The sequence below is a fragment of the Primulina tabacum genome, chromosome 11 (assembly GCF_025594145.1).
Source record: "Primulina tabacum isolate GXHZ01 chromosome 11, ASM2559414v2, whole genome shotgun sequence".
Lineage (NCBI taxonomy): Eukaryota > Viridiplantae > Streptophyta > Magnoliopsida > Lamiales > Gesneriaceae > Primulina > Primulina tabacum.
This window is the reverse complement of record NC_134560.1, coordinates 30,026,920-30,052,854: the sequence shown is the minus strand read 5'-3', so window position 1 is coordinate 30,052,854 and position 25,935 is coordinate 30,026,920. Positions and strand designations below refer to the sequence as shown.

Genomic DNA, 25,935 nt, shown 5'->3' with positions numbered 1-25,935 from the left:
AGAAACATGTGCAAATTTTCTGTGTAATAGAAATCAGCTCAACCGCCTAGCTCAGCAACAGGACAGCTTCTAAACCGGCTAAAACTAAGGGAGTCTAACTGCTTAAACAAAGGATAACTTGTCTCGCAACAGGTTAAAACAAAAGAAGCATGACCGCTTGAATTACAGAACGCTTATAATTCAACCGTTTGAAGTAAAAGAAGCTCGAACTTTGAAGGACTTCCCAAACCGGCTATTCGTAGACTTTAAATAATACCAATAAGAGAGCTATTTATTTCTCAGTTAATGAAAGACATTCTCTGACCGATTCAGGACATTCAATAGTTTGCACCTCTTCAAAGTCAGCTAGTTTCTACACCAGTCCTGAGAATGATCTGCATTTATATCTCTATCCTAGAAAATAAAGATCATTTATATCTCACAAAGTTCTGATGACAAAAACAGTTGCGATAAACGGTAACTAAGCAGTAACTCTTCAAGGAATGTGATTCAAGGCCATGCTAGCAAAGATAACATTAAATGTATTTCTGAGGAACATTTAATGCAGATGTAGCTAATATTGACACAACATTCCATGGTTATAGGTTTACGTTACTCACCCTCCTCCCGATGTTGGAATGTCAGTTTATAAAAGAAGAGTTGAGAGCATGAAAGAAAAGTAGTTTTTCTTGATCAAACTGTGCGATTATCACAAGCATGCATATTTTAAAGATTCAAAGCGCACTCAAAGCTTACATACTTCATCGCTCATTAGCACGCACTAAATAGAAACATATCTGAGCATTCAAGGATCATCTTCGTGCTATTAAAAACAGATTGTTTTGTTTACATCAGTAACCTTTTGGTTATTTGATTAAGTTGTGGTGTCTGGTGAACTAAGTGTTCTTAAAATCCAGAATTGTAAAGTGATCACTAAGAGTTCCAAAACAGGCAGTGTAATAACTCCTGATTGGAGTGGGCTATTGCAAAGTGTTTTTGTAAAGCCAAAGTCTTTTAGTGGAATCTTTCTTGAAGAGGAAGGGGTGATGTAGGAGTTTTCATCTTCGAACATCCATAAAAACCTTGTGTCTTTACTTCTTGCGAGCACTTATTTTCATACTACATTTTGTTGATAAGTTTGCCAACAGGTTAAAAATATCATTAGAAACCTTGAACCATTTTCCGCACTTCACAGTAGGTTCATATTTTTAACTGTTTGAGAAGAATTTTCAACCGCCTAGAAACGGTTGAAAACAAATCTTAAAAGAAAATAATTTAAAGATTTTATTCACCCCCTCTAAACTCTTTCCCGATCCCAACAAGTGGTATCAGTGCGGGATTTTCTCAAACATCGATATCTAAAATTTACACATGACACTTATGTTTTCTAAAAAAGATTATGACGATTGGAAGATTCGTATGCAGGCCACATCTAGCAACCCGGAATGATGATATGTGGTATGTCATCACTGACGGGCCTATAAAGATCTTGAAAGTAAACATAGATGCGATTACAACTGAAGGTGCTCCCCAAATGGTGGAAAAGCACCGATCTGAATGGACATCTGAGGATAAGAAGAAGGAAAATCTCGATAACATCGCAAAATACATTATTTATAAGACTCTGGATAAATAATATGTTCACCAAGATCAAAACTTGCTCCAGAGCAAAGGAAATATGGGAAAAACTCACAACTGTGTGAGGGAAACGATCAGATCAAAGAAAACAAATTGACCGTTGCTATCCAGAAGTTTTACAATGTAAAAATGAAGCCAGGAGAAACTCTCGCAGAATTTGACGAACGATTCAGTGGTATTATCATCGAACTTATTTTGTTAGGAAAAGAGTATTCTAATCGTGAAATTGCTTTGAAGGTAATGCGAGCTCTTCCCAGAGAATGGGACGTAAAAACTGTAACGTCCAGAAAATTTAAAGGTCCACACGAACCACATGTATTTGAATTATTAAATGCTCATGTATTTTAATTAAATGTTTTAATTGCGTTAATTAATTATGTTGTGCATATTGCATGTTTAAAATATATTTTCGAGATGGTTGCATTAAAATGTATTTTTTAAGGGATATTCAAGTGACGATCGAGGAACGGGGACCGAGGGCTGAAAAATGTAAAATGTTTTTATTAAATAATTATTTTTAATTATTTAAAATATGATTGATGCTTTTTAGTACTTTTGAAAATAAAAGGGTTTTGAAGTGATTTTATACGCCGGGACGTAAATTTTATCGGTGTTGGTTTTTCAACAAAAATACGAACTTTTTGGCAACCCGGCTAATAAATTCACATATTTAATTAAAGAAAAACCTTGTTAATATTTTTACTAATGTCCTAATTAGACTAATGGGCCTAACTTAAGGCTTAATAGACCTAGCCTAATTAGCAAAGCAAATTAGTATTTAAAGCATGAACTAATCTCAAAACCCTACACTTTTTCCACAAAAATAATCGGCCACCCTATTCCATAATCTAGGAACTCTCCCCACCCTACACACACACGGCACACATCATATCATCCTAGGAGAATTTGGAAAGGGTTTTCGAAAGTTGCAAGCAAAATCAAGCCAAGGTTCGCGTCCCGTTCTTAGTCGTCAACGATTGTTCGAGAGTAAATTACGCAAAGGCACGCCATACATATTCTTTTCTCATCCATCATATCATATTATGGTTTGAATTATTGGGTGCATGAAAAAAAAGACTTTATTTTCAGAATTTTCGTAATATTGCATGTATGCATGAAGAAACAGTGGTTTTTGATTCAAATAAATTGCATATTGATTGGTTAAGGGGCTGCCATGACATAAGGTAAGATCAAGAGAGGTTTTTACATGAATTAGAGTAACACACACTCACCGAACTCACAGCAAAAAGGAAAAGAAACAGTAGGAACCGAGAAACTTGCTGTCAAAGGGTTTTGGGTTCGGTTTTCTTGAGGGAAGGGGGCGGCTTGGTCTTGGTCTGCTCTAGCACTAGACCAAATTCTGTCATGAGTCAGGGGGAGAGTCCTAGCCAAGCTAGGACTCGAGTAGGGGCTGGGGAAAGAGTCCTAGCCATGCTAGGACCCTACCCGAGAAATTGCATGTGAGGCGCGCAGGGTTCAGCGTCGCGCAAGGGGCTTTGGGGCGCAGCCTAGGTTTGAAGGTTGGGTTCTAGGGAGTCCTTAAGGTCCTTAGAGGGTGTACAACAGGTGGGTTCAGCGGTTGGGTGCGTGGGGAAGAGTCCTAGAAGCAAAACAAGAGTCCTAGTCTAGGTGCAACTCTCGGCCAGCTTAGGGGTAAGGAGAAGATGGCTCGTTTTTGTGGTTTGGGCTGGGTTCTTGGTGGTCTAAGGGTCCAGTAGGTTAAGTTAGGAGGTTGGTCAAGTTTTGGATCAACATGGCTCGGGGGTAACTCGTGAAAATCGGAAGTTGGCTCGGGGTCGAAGTTTCGGTGTCAAATAGGGTGTTTTAAGTAAAAAAAAATTGGAAAACGGCTCACGGGGGTCGAGTCGTGGTCCATAAAGGCTAAAATAATATAAAAAGACTGAATTTAGAATTTAGGAATTTTATATTAAAGTTTGGGATTTTTCGGGATTAAAACACCGTCAAAACAGTTAATTAAAGATAAATGAAAAAGTCTAATATTTAAGCTAAATAAAATTATGGAAAAATTCATATAAGCTTAAATAATTATTTGGGACATGTTAGAGTCAAGAAATCAAGAAAAAAGTCAAAATCGTAAAATGTCAAGTCTAGGGGTTAAAACGGTCTTTTTACACCTAAAAAATTAGTAAACGTCATGGCAGTGCCGTGAATGCTGTTTTATGTGGTAATATGATTATTTCATATAGTTATGGATGTTTATGGAATTTTTTATGTTAAAATGATAATTTAAATGTTTATGAGATTTTATATGTTAAAATGATATTTTAAATGTTTAGGTGATTTTATATGTTTATGATTTAATATGTCAAAATGTTATTTTAAATATTTTGAGGTTAAAATGTCATTTATGTAATGTTCATGATTAAATTATGATTTTTAAATGTCTAAAAGATTTTTATGATTTAAGGAAGACATTTAAAAGACATGTTGCATGCTTGGTTTCAAAAACAAAATGTTATGTTATGCATGATTTTTATAATGATGAGAATGTAAATGTTGAAGGAAGTGAAGTGATTGTGACTAATTCATTAATGTTGGCGACATCGTGAGGGTTATGGTCCCAGTGGGAGCCCGACGATCGTGTTTCCATCATTGCGAATATGTGGTAACAGTTATGTGGTAACGGTTTTGTGGTAACGGAAGAATGAGAATATCGTGAGGAGAAAAGGCCCTAGAGGGAGCACATTTATGGGAAAAGGCCCCAGAGGGAGCCCCGACGATCGTATTTCTATTCGAATAATGATAGGCCAGGGCCCAGTTGATCGGTGAGAGTGTTGCTGGTGTCCCCCGCCGCCCAGTACTGTGGTTATATGTAGATGGATCCATCGACCTTCATGTCATGATCAGGAAAGTCACAATTAACGATATGAATTCAACAAAGGAAAAAGAAAAGGAAAAGGAAAAATGTTTATGATCATGTTAAAAAGGTTTTATGTCATGTCATGTTGAGGAAAAGGAAAATGTTAAGGTTTATGTTATACATGTCATGAAAATGTTTATGCTTGAGGTTGACGCATCATTATGAAAATGTTTCTATTTAAAGTTCATGCATCATAAAAGATTTACGAAAATGTTTATGTTCAACTTTATGATCTTTATGAAAACGATATTTTAAGTACAAATATTTTTCACTGTTATATGTTGACTGTATTACGTATTACTTGCTATAAAGATGATGGTGTGTTGAGTCTTTAGACTCACTAGGTGTGATGGATGCAGGGGAGGTTGAGGGAGGTCTTGACGGGTGATTTGACTGGACTGAAGGCGCACACAACCCGAGGACCAGCGCTTCTACTTTTTCCGCATTATGATTTACGACTCATGATTTACGTTAAGGATTTTTAAGATTATTCATTTATGCTTTTTGAGAGATTTTTGAGAGGTTTAGTATGAGCTATACTTTTCAAATAATGTTTTTAGGTTGGTAAAATGTTAGACGATTTTATGCTTTAAAATATTTTCCTTTGGATTTTTAAATAGCAGTTGAATGTTTATTTTTAAAATGATGTCAAAAATATTTTATGGTTCGGCCGATGCTAAGTGAGGTTTAAAAAAAAAAATTCTAGTACTTTTAAAGCAATAAAAAGGGAAGGACGTTACAGTTGGTATCAGAGCAAAGGTCCTGTAAAGGGTTGTGCTACCATCAGCGCCGGAAAGATCAGTCGTCAAGCCTCAGTCTGTAAGTTTACATGCTCTATATGATTTTATGATGTTACCTGCATATTTATATGGATTATGTGTTTACGTCACATGTTTAATAGCATTATGAGAATATATGTTTTATATGCTTTGAGAATTTTTATACGTGATACGACATGAAATAAAAAAAAATTATTTGATGTCAACGCATGTTGGCTTCGTGGTGGAATTGGACGATGTTGATTTTTGGGTTTTAGTATTGACGTTCTACTCTTTGGGCTATAAGTTAATCGTGAATATTATGAATGTTTTATGGGACACGTAGATTTTCTAAGAAAATATTTATGATTCATGGGTACTAGCCGAATTAATTTTTGTGAATTAGTCATAAGGAATAATGATTTAAGGATTTGCAACGACTTGAGAGTAAGATAATGTATAAATTGGGATTTTAAGTTTTGATGAAAGGTTAGATTGATTATGAAAATTGATTTTGGGTTAATAAGTTTAAAATTTTTGAAATTATGTTATGGGAAACCAATAGAAGGAAATTAAGAATGCCAAGAACTTATGGGTTAATCGTAGGATTTTCGAAATTAAGGACCAATTAAGATAATTTTGAGGAAATTAAGAATTTATTTTGCATATATTAAGGAATTTGGGGACTAGTTTAGCAATAAGCGATAATTAAATTATTTAAATAATAAGAATTTTGAGGATTTAGACTTTTAAGAATATTTGGAATCTTGGGATATCATGGTTTTAGTATTATAAAGAATCTGAATCAAGGGTTTTAAGGATGAATCGATATTAGGCTTGAAAAATCTAAGCATTAGCGGATGTGTTTGGGATGTTAAGATTAAAATATGATAAGTTGACGAACATTTTGGGTATAAATTAAGGAAAATAATATACGATAAGTTTGGTTATCCAGCCTTTAATATTGGGAATCGTAAGAAAAAGTCAAAATTCGAGGTTATAATAGTAATAGTACTAAATTATTATGGGTCTTTTTAAGTTGCAATTCGAAAATAAGGATTTAGAAGGAAAATTTAATTGGGATCAAGGAGACGTAAGGATATTCTAGAACTTAAGTTTTATCAGAGTAGCGTAGCAGAAGCGTGGATTTTTGGGGATACTAGAACTGAATCTAAAATTTGGGTTATTAAGGATAAGCAAATTTCGAGGACGAAATTCAATTTAAGGGGGGGGGGGGGGGGGGGAGGAGATTGTAATGCCCCGAAAATTTAAAGATCCACACGAACCACATGTATTTGAATTATTAAATGCTCATGTATTTTAATTAAATGTTTTAATTGCGTTAATTAATTATGTTGTGCATATTGCATGTTTAAAATATATTTTCGAGATGGTTGCATTAAAATATATTTTTTAAGGGACATTCAAGTACGATCGAGAAACGGGGACCGAGGGCTGAAAAATGTAAAATGTTTTTATTAAATAATTATTTTTAATTATTTAAAATATGATTGATGCTTTTTAGTATTTTTGAAAATAAAGGGTTTTGAAGTGATTTTATACGCCGGGACGTAAATTTTATCGGTGTTGGTTTTTCAACAAAAAAACGAACTTTTTGGCAACCTGGCTAATAAATTCACATATTTAATTAAAGAAAAACCTTGTTAATATTTTTACTAATGTCCTAATTATACTAATGGGCCTAACCTAAGGCTTAATAGGCCTAGCCTAATTAGCAAAGCAAATTAGTATTTAAAGCATGAACTAATCTCAAAACCCTACACTTTTTCCACAAAAATAATCGGCCACCCTATTCCATAATCTAGGAACTCTCCCCACCCTACACACACACGGCACACATCATATCATCCTAGGAGAATTTGGAAAGGGTTTTCGAAAGTTGCAAGCGAAATCAAGCCAAGGTTCGCGTCCCGTTCTTCGTCGTCAACGATTGTTCGAGGGTAAATTACGCAAAGGCACGCCATACATCTCCTTTTCTCATCCATCATATCATATTATGGTTTGAATTATTGGGTGCATGAAAAACAAGACTTTATTTTCAGAATTTTCGTAATATTGCATGTATGCATGAAGAAACATGGTTTTTGATTCAAATAAATTGCATATTGATTGGTTAAGGGGCTGCCATGACATAAGGTAAGATCAAGAGAGGTTTTTACATGAATTAGAGTCACACACACTCACCAAACTCACAGCAAAAGGAAAAGAAACAGCAGGAACCGAGAAACTTGCTGTCAAAGGGTTTTGAGTTCGGTTTTCTTGAGGGAAGGGGGCGGCTTGGTCTTGGTCTTGTCTAGCACTCGACCAAAGTCTGTCATGAGTCAGGGGGAGAGTCCTAGCCAAGCTAGTACTCGAGTAGGGGTTGGGGAAAGAGTCCTAGCCATGCTAGGACCCTACCCGAGAAATTGCATGTGAGGCGCGCAGGGTTCAGCGTCGCGCAAGGGGCTTTGGGGCGCAGCCTAGGGTTTGAAGGTTGGGTTCTAGGGAGTCCTTAGGGTCCTTAGAGGGTGTACAACAGGTGGGTTCAGCGGTTGGGTGCGTGGGGAAGAGTCCTAGAAGCAAAACAAGAGTCCTAGTCTAGGTGCAACTCTCGGCCAGCTTAGGGGTAAGGAGAAGATGGCTCGTTTTTGTGGTTTGGGCTGGGTTCTTGGTGGTCTAAGGGTCCAGTAGGTTAAGTTAGGAGGTTGGTCAAGTTTTGGATCAACATGGCTCGGGGGTAACTCGTGAAAATCGGAAGTTGGCTCGGGGTCGAAGTTTCGGTGTCTAATAGGGTGTTTTAAGTAAAGAAAAATTGGAAAACGGCTCACGGGAGTCGAGTCTTGGTCCATAAGGGCTAAAACAATACAAAAAGACTGAATTTAGAATTTAGGAATTTTATATTAAAGTTTGGGATTTTTCGGGATTAAAACACCGTCAAAACAGTTAATTAAAGATAAATAAAAAAGTCTAATATTAAGGCTAAATAAAATTATGAAAAAATTCATATAAGCTTAAATAATTATTTGGGACATGTTAGGGTCAAGAAATCAAGAAAAAAGTCAAAATCGTAAAATGTCAAGTCCATGGGTGAAAATGTTTTTTTACACCTAAAAAATTAATAAACGTCATGGCAGTGCCTTGAATGCTGTTTTATGTGCTAATATGATTATTTCATATAGTTATGGATGTTTATGGAATTTTTTATGTTAAAATGATAATTTAAATGTTTATGGAATTTTATATGTTAAAATGATATTTTAAATGTTTAGGTGATTTTATATGTTTATGATTTAATATGTCAAAATGTTATTTTAAATATTTTGAGGTTAAAATGTCATTTATGTAATGTTCATGATTAAATTATGATTTTTAAATGTCTAAAAGATTTTTATGATTTAAGGAAGACATTTAAAAGACATGTTGCATGCTTGGTTTCAGAAACAAAATGTTATGTTATGCATGATTTTTATAATGATGAGAATGTAAATGTTGAAGGAAGTGAAGTGATTGTGACTAATTCGTTAATGTTGGCGACATCGTGAGGGTTATGGTCCCAGTGGGAGCCCGACGATCGTGTTTCCATCATTGCGAATATGTGGTAACAGTTATGTGGTAACGGTTTTGTGGTAACGGAAGAATGAGAATATCGTGAGGAGAAAAGGCCCCAGAGGGAGCCCCGACGATCGTATTTCTATTCGAATAATGATAGGCCAGGGCCCAGTTGACCGGTGAGAGTGTTGCTGGTGTCTCCCGCCGCCCAGTACTGTGGTTATATGTAGATGGATCCATCGACCTTCATGTCATGATCAGGAAAGTCACAATTAACGATCTGAATTCAACAAAGGAAAAAGAAAAGGAAAATGAAAAATGTTTATGATCATGTTAAAAAGGTTTTATGTCATGTCATGCTGAGGAAAAGGAAAAGGTTAAGGTTTATGTTATACATGTCATGAAAATGTTTATGCTTGAGGTTGGCGCATCATTATGAAAATGTTTCTATTTAAAGTTCATGCATCATAAAAGATTTACGAAAATGTTTATATTCAAGTTCATGCATCTTTATGAAAACGATATTTTAAGTACAAATATTTTTCACTGTTATATGTTGACTGTATTACGTATTACTTGCTATAAAGATGATGGTGTGTTGAGTCTTTAGACTCACTAGGTGTGATGGATGTAGGGGAGGTTGAGGGAGGTCTTGACGGGTGATTTGACTGGACTGAAGGCGCACAAAACCCGAGGACCAGCGCTTCTACTTTTTCCGCATTATGATTTACGACTCATGATTTACAGTTAAGGATTTTTAAGATTATTCATTTATGCTTTTTGAGAGATTTTTGAGAGGTTTAGTATGGGCTATACTTTTCAAATAATGTTTTAGGTTGGTAAAATGTTTGACGATTTTATGCTTTAAAATATTTTCCTTTGGATTTTTAAATAGCAGTTGGATGTTTATTTTTAAAATGATGTCAAAAATATTTTATGATTCGGCCGATGCTAAGTGAGGTTTTTAAAAAAAAAATTCTAGTACTTTTAAAGCAATAAAAAAGCAGGACGTTACAAAAACAATAGCGAATTATGCTGGTTGCAAAATTGACCGGAAAAGTACTAGCGGTTCATGTCAGTTTTGGCGTAGAATAATATCTTGGTTTAGCAAGATACATACGTCTATTGCCACATCAGCCGCTGAAGCGGAGTACCTTGCAGCTGGAAGTTGCTGCACTCAGATGCTATGGATACAACAACAACTCAAAGATTATGGACTTCAAGCCACTGAATCTTCCATCATCTGTGACAACACCAATGCAATTGCTATCACATACAACCTTGTAATGCCCTCTCGGACAAAGAAAATTAACATCAGACATCATTTTATCAGAGAACATTTCATTAAGAAAGAGATTCGTCTTGAATACGTCCATACGGATCAATAAGCAGCTGACATATTCATCAAACCGCTATCAGATGCTAAGTCTTCTTATTTGCGAAATACTCTTGGTTTAATTGATTTATCTGAGTCATTTTTAAACATTTTTATATGTTGATTTATTGCCATGTTTGAGTGCAGGAAATAATGAAGAATGACATAAAACAATTATTAGAACATAATAAATATTTTACTAATGATTGAGGCGGCCCTTACAACAGAAATTTCTTTTTTTTACTGCCCCCTCGCTAGAAGGCCAACCAAGTTGTTAACCATCCGAAGGAGGTTCACATAAAGTCCTCTGAGAAGGCAATCCTCATTAGAGCCCTCCGCTCCTTTAGGAGCATCAGGAGATAGACACCTTCATCAGTGAAGATGTCTGAGGTATCAACGACACAGAGACGTCGCTGATACTTTTTCAATGGGAGTGGCAACAAGTTCTCCCTCAAGGGAGGACTTGTAGAGCCCAAAATCAGTACAAGTAAAACCCATGCATTTATTTAAATTATTTATTTAAGTTTAAAATGATTTTTAGCGATGCATGATTTATGAATTTGCACTATTTTAAATTATTTATGTTTATGTGATGCACGTTAAAATGTTTTCCTGAGTTTCATGTTTCAAACGATTATTCGATGCGGAGATCGAAGAAAAGAGACCGACGAGGATTTTGTCAATTTTAAAATGTTATATTTTATTTTAAGTTAGGACTGAGCATTTTAAGTGATTTATTAAATTTTTAGTATTTCAAAAGCCTAATTTAATTATTAGGTGATTTTATGACTTTAAACTTTTAAAGATTTGTCACTTGTGCATTTATTTTTAATTAGGGAGTTTTTGTAAAGTTAGTGTGGGAATAATATTTTATTAGCATGTTAATTATTAATTAAGCAATTTATTTTTCCCAATTAAACCCCCTAATCCTCCTCCCCACTATCTATACACACACACACACACGTCCAGCACACCCAACACACACATACACATTTCAATCCATTTTTCAAGAGAAATCTAGGGTTCAAAGAATCAAGAGCAGCCGCCCTTATCCTCTGCATCTTTCCAGAAATTTTTGTCCACTTTTCTTCAAGAAAATCGTGCCACATTCGTCCCGGATCAACTCTCGCATCATCCCTGCTTCGGTATCGTCGTTTCGGTAACTTTAAATATCAAATGGCATGTATATTCTTTTGTTTATGCATCGATCTCGTCATAGTATATGTTTTTATATTTAGTATGTGTAAAAATTCATGTAAGTTGTACAATGTTTGAGCAAAAATTGGCTGGATCGATTTTGAAATGATTTTAGATCTGGAAACCCGAATTCTGCTGCCATTTTGATTTCTGCGAAATTTGGTCGACTGTTTGGGAAAACTTTCAACATATAAAACGTAGTAATTTTTGATACCTTTGATTTGACAATAAATTTGTAATTGTTGGACAAGAAACGAGTGAGTTATGATTGTTTTCGTGGGACTGCTCAAACTGTAATTTTCTGAAATGTGTTCTTGACGTGTTTTTGAAGTTTGTTTGTTGCAGGCTTCGTTGGAAACCGTTGGGTGATCGCTACTGCGTTTAAGTATTGTGAGTATGATTTTGAGATGATTTTTGGTGCTTCGTTTCGTATCGATAGGCACTTGGTTGCACTAGAAGTCGTAGGAAGCATTTTGGTGTCAAAATATCATGTTCACAGTTTAAGTTGCGTTGTATGATTGGTATCGTGGTTTGAGGCGTCCTGGGAGTTTGAAACATTGCCATAGCATCCTAGGATGGGTCTCGAGGTGTTGGTTCACGGTCCGCACGATCGAGTTAGGAGGATTAAGCAACAAGTGTAGTGATTTCGTTGGGTATCATTTCTCAGAGTCTACATGGACCCGTAGTCGGACCCTGACACGGGATCCGTGCCCTTGTTTCTTTCGGAATGTGAAATTCAAGGGTCTACACGGACCCGGAGCCGGACCCTGACACGGGGTCCGTGAATTTGTTAAATTCGTAGGTTAAATTTGCAGAGGCTACACGGACCCAGACACGAATGTATACACGGGGTTCGTGTCCTCCATGTTTAGGAAAACATAGGGATTGTTTTGGGGTTCGATGTCATGGTTTAGTACGATGATTAAACGAGGTCGAGTCCCGAGAGATTTAGGACGTCATAAGAAATTTGTTATTTTTGGGTGTGAGCATGATTAATACGTCTAAGTTATGAAGGATAAGTGTTTGAACTCTTATTAGTATGTGCAGTAGTGGCCCCAAGCGAGATCCAACGAATCCTTCAACGCCATGTAAGTATGTTCGACGTGCAAAGGAAAATATATTTTATGTTTTTGAGGTATAAACGGGTTTGGAATTCGGTGAACGTGGCCGATGATCTCTCCACCCCTGTAAAGCATGACCGGGTTTAGATCATGATTGGAAAGCGGTAAATCATGACCAGGGACCAATCCACCCAGTAAAGCATGACCGGGGATCTCATGTATGTGGTAGTGGATTTTCCCTGCCAGCCCAGTATTGTGGTTTAGTCTGATCAGGCAAATTTATATATGGATCACTTGCTTTGAAACATATTTCTACGCAAAATGATGATGTTAATGCATGTTCAAGCATTTATGATGGAAGTATGTTTATGAAAAATTTTATGATGATGGCACGTCGATGTTTATGTTATTACGTTCAAGTTTATGTATGTACGTTCTACTTTTAAGTTGCGTGTGGTTTTATTACGTATTACTTGTTAGCTCCAGTTTGTATGTGTTGAGTCTTTAGACTCACTAGACTTTATCGATGTAGGTGAGGACGAGTTTGAGGAGACGAGGGGTGGGTGACGTAGGAGTTTTCATCTCCGAACATCCATAAAAACCTTGTGTTTTGAACCGTTTTCCGCACTTCACAGTGATTCATATTTCTAACAGTTTGTGAAGAATTTTCAACCGCCTAAAAACGGTTGAAAACAAATATTAAAAGTAAATAATTTTAAAGAGTTTATTCACCCCCCTCTAAACTCTTTACTGATCCCAACAAATATTGCTAGAATTTTTTTTTGTAAGAAACTCTCGAATATTAATTTTATACATGCATGGAAGACTACTGGAAAATAAACCTTTGAAAATAACCGTAATCAAATGACAATTAAAATACTGCATTTTAAAAATTTGCAACTCGGCCATCAATCAGGGGAGTAAAACTAAAACGAGTAAAAATCCTGAAAATCATCAACGTATCATAACCAACATACAAAACCGATCATGTCTACTCAAAAACTCATAAAAACACTATGTGTGGAAAAATATGGTCATCGGGTCGTGTGCGCACATCCAGTCCTACATATTCAGAATTTGGCACCTCCATCCTCCTCATCGATATGCTCACCTACATCAATAACACTTAGTGAGTCTAAAGACTCAACACACCTGTAACGTTATATCGAATACATATACATAACATGCAGCAGTGAAAAATATTGTAATCAACATAAATTTCATGATCGTAGAAAATCTTATGCATAATCGTAACTTGTCAAAGCATAATAATATTCATAACATATATCATCATATCAACATATACGTGTTCATTTACTTAATTTGAATTCCGTTCGTCAGCTGTGACATTCGTATCATCGTATTAGGCGATGGCTCCATATACGTATAACCGCGGTACCCGGCGGCGGGGACATCAGCGACAGTATTTCCCATCCGCTGAGCCTTAGCTTTACATATCATCATATTAACATGTCATCGTATTAGTCACAACCAACTCTCATATTTCAAAACATGTCATAATATTCATTACTTATAGAAATCACGCATATACATAAATTTTCTTTAAAATCAAGCATGCAACGTAATTTTCATAATTACGTAAGAGTAATATACATGATACATAAACATTTAAAAACATGACAAATTGTGCTCAGGGCGCTGCCAGGACCCAAAATGACCATTTTATCCCTAAAACTCAAAATTTCGACCCGAAGCTTACCAAACTCCTCAAAACACCTCAAAACATATTTAAAATTATTTTTTAGAAGTAAATTCGAGCCTGTTTCAAAACTTAGTCGATTTGTTTTAAAACTTGGATCGGAGTTCCTGTTTTAATCCGAATGAACCCGAAAGTCAACCAAATATTTCCAAACTTAAAAATAACTTAATATCATAAAGTCAGACCTAAGACCCTATAATTCAAGTCACCAAAGGCACTCAAAACCTTTCTGCAACTTACTAAATTTTCCAACACCAAAACACGAAAACCCTAGCTACCAATTCTCGGCCCTATCTCGATATCAGCCCCAACCAGACCCAAACCAGACCATCTAGGACCAAGACCAGACCCTACTGGACTCAACTAACCATGAATTGCAGCCCCACTCAAGCCCCAACACTTGCACACTCGAGGAACATCCAACACACCAAACGCGCGGCCAACAACCACCCTTCGATCGATCAGCTTTGTGACAAGCTCTAGCCATGTTCGAGCCATCTTGGACCATGAATTTGACCCACCAGGGTCTGGTTCATGGCTAGCGATGACCCTTGCACAGCCGGCTCGCTCACAACCCACCAATCTATCCCAAAACAAGAGAAACGCACGGCCCTCAACAAATTCTGGACTTCTCGCTTGAATCCAGCCTTATCACAACACTTTACCACCAAGAACATCCCCTTAGCGTCAACAACTCGGCAGCCCTCGCAAGAATACATGAAAACGTGAGTTGCACAGAAAATATAAGCATATACGTGTCAAAAACTTTAAAAAAACAGTGCTATAGGAGGGACCAACGAAATTTCATGCAAAAACATAAACAACCGCATATAACATGGTGTAAATGATGAGAAATGAGATACATGGCGTGCCTTAGCGATAAAGTGATCAAAAACTCGAAGAACTACACGCGAAACGTGAATCGGAGGGGCGAGGAGGGAGCTTTCTTTGAAAACTTGAAGGGCCGAAGGTGCACTGCTGATTTGCTGCTGAAAACTCACATGGAGGCTGCTGGTGGAGGGTGAGGGATGGCTGCTAGGGTTATATTAGGTTTAGGTTTAGTGTAGTATAGTGTTTAAATAAAAAACAAAGCACTACTGGGCCCTATATTGAATTTTAAAAGGATTAAAAGAGTTTTGAGTCCATTAAGCATTAAAACAAACCCAACAAGCCCAATAACACTCTCGAAAAATATTTGTTTTGATAAATTTTAAAAAATATTGCCTGAACCTTTAAAAAGTCCTCCAAATCGTTAAAATTCACGTACCAATAAAAATATGACCCGGCGTGGTCATCTAGTCGTACCAATAAAAATTCACGTACCTCTAAATCTAAAAAAAACATGTGCAGAAGAAATGTGGTTATCGAGTCGTGCACTCACATCTAGTCTTGCCTACTCAGAGTTCGGCACCTCCAGTCCCCTAATAAACATGCTCACGTATATCACACACGCCTAGTGAGTCTAAAGACTCAACACACCTATACCAGAAATAACTAGTACAAATACATAGCACACAGCAGTGAAAACATACTGTAATCTACATACCTTTCATGAACTTTAAAAGCCTAAAGTAACCGTGTCATATGAAATCGTGACATGTCAAAACAATTCATCATTATCATCATATCCTTATGCATCAATTATTTTAGTGAATTCAATTCATTAGTTGTGACTTTCGTACATCATTCATCATTATACGATGGATCCATCTACATAGAATTGCGGTATCCGATGACTATCGGACATAAGTGACAATATTACCTATCCACTGTGCCTAGGCCTCTTCATCAGAATTTACATATACATCTTAAACATTTAAATATACATCGATAGCCACAACTAATTCCCATCCTTCAAAACATCATCATTTTCATCACTTATCAAAATCATGCACATGCGTAAATTTTCTTAAAATCAAGCATGCAACGTATATTTCATAATTTCATTAAAATCATGATCATGATGTATAAACGTTTAAAAACATGATAAATTTTGTGCTCAGGGCGCTGCCAAGACCAAAAACTTACCCTGGGTGCAAAATGATCATTTTGCCCCCGAAAACCCAAAAAGATCGTTTTACCCCTGGACCTCCAAATTTTGACCCAAAGCTTAACAAACTCCTTAAAACATAACAATCATATTTACAAGTGTTTCTTAGAAGTAAACTCAAGCCTGTTTCAAAACCTAACCGATTCGTTTTAAAACTTGGATCAGAGTCCCGGTTTTAACCCGAATCGACCCGAAACTTAACTAAATTTCTCCTAACTTAAAACAGCACATAATATCATCAAGGTAGACCTAAAAATCTCAAATTTGAACCACCCAAAGTCCCCAAAACCTTGCTGCAAGCTACTTAAATTTCAAGCACCAACAATTTGAAAAACCCCACTCACCAATTTTTGTGCATTAAATGCATAAAAATCATTAAACACCTATTTTAAATAAAACACTAGATTGCATGCATTCAGTTACGTACTTTAAATTTCCTAAACTTTACAAATCTCCCCCCCCCTTATAACAAAATTTTGTCATCGAAATTTAAAACATACTGAATAACTACGGGTAGCGACTCCTCATCTCGGCCTCAGTCTCTCAAGTAGCCTCCTCCTCGGAATGATTCCGCCACTTGACTTTGACCATGTGGATCACCTTGTTCCGGAGTCTCCTCTCCTCTCTATCCAATATCTTTGTGGGTCTCTCCTTGAAGGACATGTTCGGTGTCAGTTGAAGTGGCTCATAGTTCAGCACATGCGAATGATTTGACATGTACTTCCGCAACATAGAGACATGGAACACATTATTAACCCCCGCCAGATTTGTCGATAATGCAAATATGTATGCTAGTGTCCCAACTTTTTCTAGGATCTCGAATGGTCTGATGAATCTAGGGCTAAGCTTGCAATTTTTTCCGAATCTCATCACACCCTTCATCGGTTCGACTTTTGCGAATACGTGATCCCCTACTGCAAACTCAAGATCCCTACGCCACTGATCTGCATAACTCTTCTGACGGCTCTGAGCGGTCCTCATCCTGTTCTAAATCCTGACCATTAACTTTGTAGTCTGCCTGACAATAACCAGTCCCAACTATGCTCTCTCTCCTACCTTTTCCCAGTACACTGGCGACCTATACTTCCTCCCGTACATCGCCTCATATGGAGCCATACTGATCGATGCCTGATGAGTGTTGTTGTATGTGAACTCCACAAGATGTAACTTCGGCTCCCAGCTGCCTTGGAAGTTGATCATGCAAGCTTTAAGTAGGTCCTCCAGAATCTGAATCACCCTCTCTGACTGTCCATCAGTCTGAGGATGGAAGGTAGTACTGAATAGCAGCTTAATACCCAATGCCTGATGCAGACTCTTCCAGAATACAGATGTGAACCTCGAATGCCTGTCTGACACGATGAACAACGGAATCCCATGCAGTCTGACTATCTCTCTGATGTACAGCTTTGCGTACATAGTCATGGTGAAAGTATTCTTGATCGGTAGAAAATGGGCTGACTTAGTGAGCCGATCAACTATCACCCAGATGGCATTATATCATCCAATAGTCGTCGGGAGTCTCGTCTCAAAGTCCATGGTGATGTTCTCCCATTTCCACTCAGAAATAGAGTGTGGTCTTAGCTTCCCTGCAGGTTTCTGATGCTCTGCCTTGACCTGCTGACATGTCAAACACTCGGAGACGAAACACAGAATATCCCGTGAAACATCTACTAATTTGAAATGCGGAAATATATATATATATTTTAAAAACTCACATTTTCGTAAATATCATTTAAATAATTGCATGCATGCAACCATGCTGAAAATTACATCAATTAAAAATAAGCGTAAACATTTAACAATTTAAAATAGTGCAATTAAAATGGCCAAACTCGACCAACAGAAAAATGCGTAAACGTAACGAGTAAAAATCATGAAAACAACATCGTATCAAGACCAATGTATAAAAATGCCCATGTCCTCTAAATCTAAAAAAAACATGCGTAGAAGAAATGTGATCCTCGGGTCGTGCACGCACATCTAGTCCTGCCTACTCAGAGTTCGGCACCTCCAGTCCTCTCATAAACATGCTCACCGGCATCGGACACGCCTAATGAGTCTAAAGACTCAACACACCTGTACCAGAAATAACAAGTACATAAACATAACACACAGCAGTGAAAACATACTGTAATCTACATACCTTTCATGAACTTTAAAAGCCTAAAGTAACCGTGTCATATGAAACCGTAACATGTCAAAACAACTCATCGTTATCATCATATCCTTATGCATCATTTCCTTTAGTGAATTCAGTTCATTAGTTGTGACTTTCGTACATCATTCATCATTATACGATGGATCCATCTACATAGAACCGCGGTACCCGGCGACTATCGGAAATCAGTGACAGTATTACCCATACACTATGCCTAGGCCTCATTATCAGCATTTACATATACATCGATAGCCATAACTAAGTTCCATCCTTCAAATATCATTATTTTCATCACTATCAAAATCATGCACATGCGTAAATTTTCTTAAAATCAAGCATGCAACGTATATTCCATAATTTCATAAAAATAATGATCATGATGCATAAACATTTAAAAACATGATAAATTTTGTACTCGGAACTCTGCCAGGACCAAAAACTCAGCCCGGGTGCAAAATGACCATTTTGCCCCCGGAAACCCTAAACGACCGTTTGACCCCTGGACCTCCAAATTTTGACCCGAAGCTTACCAAACTCCTTAAAAGATACCAAAACATATTTAAAAGTGTTTCTTAGACGTAAACTCGAGCACGTTTCAAAACCTAAATGATTCGTTTTAAAACTTGGATCGGGGTCCCGATTTTTACCCGAATCGACCCGAACTCGTTACGTCCCGAAATCAGTCCATCCGAGGCTCACCCCTCTAACATGCGATCAGCCCGCTACATGGGTGGTTCCAACGATGGTTGAGCCTCCTTGGGGCGATCCATACCTCGGTTCAGCCCTTGTACCGTCAGCTCCACCCCTCACTCTATCCACCATCAAAACAAGACACAACCCCAAGCGTACCCCTCGGCCTATGCAACAACTCACCAAAATCATGACTCCAACCTATTGTCCCTTAATCATTGACGTGTTTCAGCCTCTAAATAACAGCAGCTGACAGCTCTTGCACAAACACAACAAGAAAAATCGTGAGTTTGCAAAAGAAATGCATATGTGAGCCACAAACCGAAGCTACAATTGAAAAACATGCAGGGACCTAGTTATTTACGTAAAAATCACACATGACATCAGGTATATAGCGTGAATGATGTGCAAATGAAATTACACAGCTGCCTTGAAGATTTAAGGACGAAAACGTGAAGAAATACGCGTTGGGGAAGCACCGTAGGAGCGGGAAATAATACTTGAGAGCACACAGCTATGGCCGAGAGTTGCTGCTATTTTTCTTACAAAATGTCGAGAGAAGCCTGCTGAAATGGAGGGGAGGGTGGCTGCTACCTTAGGGTTAGGTTTAGGGTTTGTGAAAATAGGTTTAGGTTTATTTTTAATGCACTAATGGGCCCTCACTTAATTTAAAAAGGATAAAAATGATTTTTGTACCCATTTAGCAATAAAACAAACCCAAAAAGCCCAAAAATGCTCCCGAAAAGTATTTAGTTTTAGTAGATTTTTGAAAATATTGACCGAGCCGTCAAAAAGTCATTCGAATTGTTAAAATTTGCGTAAAAAATATGTTGTGGCGGGTAAAAATACCCAAAAAAGCCCATTTATTAAAAAATACATTTAAAACACCTTTTATTAATAAATAAAAATTAAACATGTAATAAAAATAATTTTCTTGATAATTCCCCGGTCTCTGTTCCTCGATCGAGTGCGAGATGCATCTAGAAATCCTAATGCGTGAACTTTTAAAATAATCGTGAAATGAATCCAATCATGCAATAATTATGCATTAAATGCATCAAAATAAATAAACACATATTTTAAATAAAACCCTAGATTGCATGCATTCCTGTTACGTAACTTAAATTTCCTGGACCTTACATCCCGCTTCATGCCCAGCCACCAATATAGAGACTGAAGATCCTTATACATCTTCGTACTCCCTGGATGAATGGAGTACGGGACGCTGTGGGCCTCATTCAAGATATCTGCTCTTGGGGAATCACTGCTAGGAACCCACAGTCGGTCCCTATATTTGATTATGCCTTCCACAACTGTATACAGTCTCCGGCCCTTAGCCTTGTCCCTCTGTCTACACTTCTGCAACTGCTCATCCGAATTCTGCCCTTCCCGAATTCTGTCTCTCAAATTAGGATGCACTGTCAAGGTAGAAAGATTGGGGGCAATGCCCCTGGCATAAAATGCAAGCTCAAACCGCTGAATCTCTGGCTGCAATAGTCTCTGTGCTGATAATTGAGAGATCACTGCAGTATTCCTGCTCAAGGCATCTGCAACTACATTAGCCTTACCCGGATGGTAGCTATGACCTGGTGGCTAATGTCACAATCATAATCCTTCACTAGCTCTAGCCACCTCCTCTTTCTCATTTTCAGTTATTTCTTTGTGAAAAAGTATTTCAGGCTCTTGTGGTCAATGAAAATCCTTCACTTCTACCCATGCAGATAGTGTCTCCAAATCTCTAGGGCAAATACCACTGCTGCTAGCTCGAGGTCATGAGTCAGATAATTCTTCTCATGTACCTTCAGCTGTCTAGACGCGTAGGCTATAACTCTATCATGATGCATCAGAACCACGCCCAAACCGAGCTTCGAAGCATCTGTATAAAACACGAACTTTCCTTGCCATGATGGCATAGCTAGAACTGGTGCCGTGGTCAATACCTACTTCAGCCTGTCAAAGCTCTCCTGGCACTCAGATCCCAAGATAAACTTGGCATTTTTCTTCGTCAGGGCGGTCATAGACACCACAATAGAAGAGAATTCCTGAATAAACTTTCTGTAATATACAGCCATTCCCAAGAAGCTATGGATCTCTGTCACGTTCTTAGGCACTGGCCAATCTCTTACTGTCTCAACTTTACCGGTGTCGCCTCTATGCCATCCCGAGATATAATGTGGCTCAAGAATGTCACTCTGTCTAGCCAGAACTCTTACTTACTGAACTTGGCATACAACCGTCTGTCATGTAAAGTCTGCAGTACGGTCCTCAGATGCTGACTGTGCTCCTCTCTACTCTGCGAATAGATCAGGATATCGTCAATGAAAACTATGACGAACTCATCCAAATATGGCTGAAACACATGATTCATGAGATCCATGAAGATCGCTGGCGCGTTCGTCAAACCGAAGGGCATCACCATAAACTCATAGTGCCCATAATGCGTCCGGAAAGCTGTCTTATGCACGTCAGACTCTCTCATCTTCAGCTAATGGTATCCGGATCTCCGATCTATCTTTGAGAATACTGACGCTCCCTGAAGCTGATCAAACAAATCCTCGATTCTCGACAACAGATACTTGTTCTTGACTGTGACTATGTTCAGTTCTCTGTAGTCAATGTAGAGTCGCATGCTGCCATCTTTCTTCTTGACAAACAGTACCAGCGCACCCCATGGAAAAAAGCTAGGACAGATGTAACCCATATCTAGCAAGTCTTGAATCGGATCTTTTAGCTCCTTCATCTCTGCAAGTGATAGACGGTAAGTGCCTTAGATATAGGCGCGGTACCTGGCATGAGCTCGATGGAAAAATATACCTCTCTGTCTGGTGGAATGCCTGAAACATCGTAAAGGAAAACCTTGGGGAAATCTCTGACCACATCAATGTCCATTAGCCTCTGACTGACTTGCTCTGACACTGATACAATACTGGCAAAAAACTTCTGGCAGCCTCTCTCCATTAGCTTCCTCGCGCGCATACAGGAAATGACGTTAGGCATCTGCTGATGTCTGGTTGTCTCAAATATAAACGGCTTACAACTGGGTGGTCGGATAGATACTGACCTCTGTCGAAAGTTTAGGACAGATCCGTTCGAAGAAAGCCAGTCCATACCCAAAATGATATCGAACTCCGGCAACAGTAGAACTATTAAATCTGCATGTACTGCATTTTTCTGTAGTCCAAGCTCCAATTTATTCACTATCAGAGAGGTAAACATCTGATCTCCGGATGAAATCGATGCTCTTAAACCTGAATCCATTGCCACTGGTATGGTTCCTAGTTGCTTGAAAAATATTCGGATATAAACGAGTGTTTAGCTCCGGAGTATAGCAATACATGGGTGACTACACATGAAATATATATCATTCCTGTGACAAAACATACCATCAAATCTGATCGCGTTGAAATTTGAGAAATTTCTTACCAGAAATTATCCCAAAATCCTCGAAAAATTACTGAATTAACCCAAGTATTCTTCCAAAAATTGCGAAATTAAACCTCATGCATTTCGGATTTTGCAATTTATACCTTTTTGAAAATTACATTCTGGCCCTTCAAGATTTTCGAAATTTGCATCTTTGACCCCAAAAATTTTCGAATTTAGCCTCTTATAACAGTAAAATTCTCGAAACGAAAAATTAAATCTACAAAATAATCAGAAAAATAGAAAATAGCCCCTTAAAATTTCAAGTTTTGAAAATAGGTCCTCAACTTATCGGTTATTACACTAAGTGTAATGCCCGAGAATTTACATCGTGTTAATTTACGATTATTGAGTCTGAGTGGATATGATTATGATGGAAAACCTCCGAGATTTGATTTATATAGCTTGTGGTATCATATGATTAGCAAGGGAGGTGCGAGACCAGAACTTTGGGCGCATGTGCGCCGAGGAGTGGCGCGCACATGCGCGACCTGTGCGAGAAGAAAGATGCGCGGACAGAACATTGCGCGCATATGCGCGACTTGAGGGCGCGCATATGCGCGAGATGGCCAATAACTAAATATGAATTCCAGAGGACATCGCGCACATGCGCGGGATGAAGTCGCGCATATGCGCGAGCTTCCGAGATAGTTATTGCGGAGACCAGTAGGTCTCGCGTATGCGCCAAGTGATGTCGCGCGTATGCGCGAGACGTGTTTTGTAAAGGAATGGGCCACGTTGCTAAATCATGCATGATATATATATATATATGTATATATAAGAATGCAATTCCTCGGATTCATTCGTAAGAAATTGAGAAAAGCTTCGGGAGAAGTGTGAAAAATCCTTACGTCTTTTGTGAAAGATCCGCCCGTCAGAATTTGAATCCGACTTCAGTACTGTGTTCCTATCAACGCAGACTACAACTGGACGTAAGTTTTGTTAAGTTTTGATATGTCTTGGAATTATGATATTGTTGGAATCGAATACACTTCATATATGATGTTCTTGTTATGTTAAACATCGTAGAATCGAAGTTAGATTGAAAAACAGACGGATTATGGAATTGTTATGATTTTCTGATTATATTGATTTGAAATAGGACAAATTTGGATTATGAATGAATTACAAATTGTATTGGATATGAGTTATGATTTGTAATTGATGTCTGTTGATATGGTATTGACAGGGATACTGAGATTGTGCCGTTATGCCGTGAATTGAATTAAATCCGGATTAATCAGATTCAGTGTTGAATTGAGAATGGAATATTGATATTATGATTCTCGATATGTCGTTTCAGATTTACAGAGACAGTCTTGAGTTCAGAACTGATATTGCTTTAGACCGAGACTACAAACGAAAGGTATAAGTCAATGTGGTACTGGGAGATCGACTCAAGTAGGATATACTTGAGTTTCCCTAAATCACATACTTCTTATTATTATGTTCATTGCTTTGACTTGATATGCTTGTTCTATGGATGTATAAAAAACAGGTATTAGTCGAGTGATCTTGTGACAGAAGTGTCTGATAGTGGTGGGATCGCCACGGGCACATTGCACGATGTCACAAGATAGTGTATTGGCGATAGTGCCACAGTCTGTGACGGATAGGTCAAGACACTGGATGTTTGGTTATATCAACGTGGATAGAATCAGAGTTTCTTCTATTACTGTTGGTCGATATAGGAATACCAACGTCTGGAAACTGGGATCCCTATACTAGGATTGAGTCTAGTCTGAGTCGTGGAGTCACGAGTATGATTGATAGTGATATTATTTATGTTTCAGACTTTGATATATATCTGATATCTGCTTCATGCTTTATATTGATTATATGATTGCATGTTCGTTTATTTATACTGGGATTATATTCTCACCGGAATTATCCGGCTGTTGTCGTGTTTGTATGTGTGCATGACAACAGGTGGGACAGGATCAGGGTCGAGGAGATGACGAGAGATCATGATTAGAGTTGAGACCACGGACTTTGATGTTGCTGTAGATAGGGTTTGAACACTTGATAGCTAGTTGTTGAACCTTAGTCTGTATTGAATGTATGCTGTATAGGACTTGTACCTTATTTTATACTGATCTGTATACTAGTATGATTTCCATTACGTTCTGCATTTAAAAAAAAAAATTAGACCCGATTTATTATAATTGATTAAATTGTCCCAATGACTGTTATGAACTTGATTAGCGTCCGGGTCCCCACACTAAGGTCCTTATAATTCTCAACCCATGCAATTTAATCCTTAATTTCAACTAGGTAGAGCAAGCATTCCAATTCTTTCTATATTCTAAATTACAAAAATTAATTCTCATAACAAACATATAATCCATGCAATTTAAAGCGGTAAATTAAAATCTTAACTTAAGGGTTACGTGTTATCAATGTAGAGTTTGGCTCCACCTCAGCCTCCTCGGCATGCATCACATAAGCTCTGCCCATAGTGAGGCCTTGTTCCTAGGGAAATCTGCCGCCTTGTGTCCCTCCTCTTTGCATACGAAGCATCCGAAGGGGCCCCACATGCATTTGCCATAGTGTAACTTGTTGCATTGCTTATACGGCAGCCTTTCCTCCGGCTTAGGAGCCCCTGGTGCTTGAGGCGGTCGTTGTTGTCCTGGCCTCCTGAATTGTCCCTGGGGCTTCTGTTGCCCTTGATGGCTCGGTGGCCCTGTAAACTGCTTCTTCTGTGGCTGGGAGCTGGACTGGGCCTGATGCCGCTTCCACTGCATCTCAAAATCGATGTTCCTCAGGGCTTGCTCCATCTGAAAAGCGCAAGCAGTGGCCTCATCATAGCTCGCCGGTCACATAAGAATCACATACTAGCGCAACGTGGGTCTCAGCCCATCCATAAAATTCTTCATCTTCTTGGCGGCATCTCTAGCTATAATGGGCACAAAATGACAGCCCATGTCAAACTTCCAGATAAACTCGACCACCAATGAGTCCCCCTGTCGGAGACTCATAAACTCCCCCGTCAGGCGGCCCCTGACATCAACTGGAAATTACTTGTTATAGAAGATCTTCTTGAACCGATCCCACGTGAGAGTAGCCAAGTCCACTGCATGAGCAACTCCCTCCCACCACAGAGATGCATCATCTCTCAACATATATGTGGCGCACCTGACCCGGTCGCCATCTCTCTGGCAGTAATGGATCAGTGGTACCCCCGAACTCCTTCGGGTTGAGCCGTCTAAACTGCTCATATATTTCAATATGTGGTCGGGGAGCCTGCGGAGCCTGCTCCATGAGCCTAACTACACCTTCCAGTACGCAGGTATCTGCGTCTCCTGGGGTGGGGGTGGTGGAGGGCCTCTGCCGTCTCCATGAATATCGTCCTGATGATCTGTACTGGGAGTGCGTCTGAGAGGCATGATATCTGAATACAGTCCAAATTCTAAACATAACTCATCATGCAATTTAATATAGTTTTCAAAATAATAT

The 25,935-nt window shown here is 38.3% G+C and overlaps 1 protein-coding gene across 1 annotated transcript; it reads right to left on the bottom strand.

The window, feature by feature from the left end:
• Positions 1 to 17,705: 17,705 nt before the first annotated feature.
• On the bottom strand, positions 17,706 to 22,014 carry LOC142519730 (uncharacterized). The gene is made up of 5 exons (XM_075622759.1): positions 21,843 to 22,014; positions 21,585 to 21,798; positions 21,001 to 21,207; positions 20,197 to 20,590; positions 17,706 to 17,822 (listed from the first exon to the last, which is right to left on the bottom strand). Exons 1-5 carry the CDS (start codon positions 22,012 to 22,014, stop codon positions 17,706 to 17,708), a joined length of 1,104 nt encoding a protein of 367 aa, XP_075478874.1.
• Positions 22,015 to 25,935: the final 3,921 nt, after the last annotated feature.

Excerpts from the sequence above, each read along its gene's own strand:
- LOC142519730 (XM_075622759.1), bottom strand. The coding sequence starts at position 22,014 with ATGGAGAGAGGCTGCCAGAAGTTTTTTGCCAGTATTGTATCAGTGTCA. Across the intron at positions 20,591-21,000 it reads GAGAGCTTTGACAGGCTGAA|GAATACTGCAGTGATCTCTC; the intron begins GTAGGTATTGAC and ends TGCCTTGAGCAG. Across the intron at positions 17,823-20,196 it reads GGCTGGGCATGAAGCGGGAT|GTCAAGGCAGAGCATCAGAA; the intron begins GTAAGGTCCAGG and ends ACATGTCAGCAG.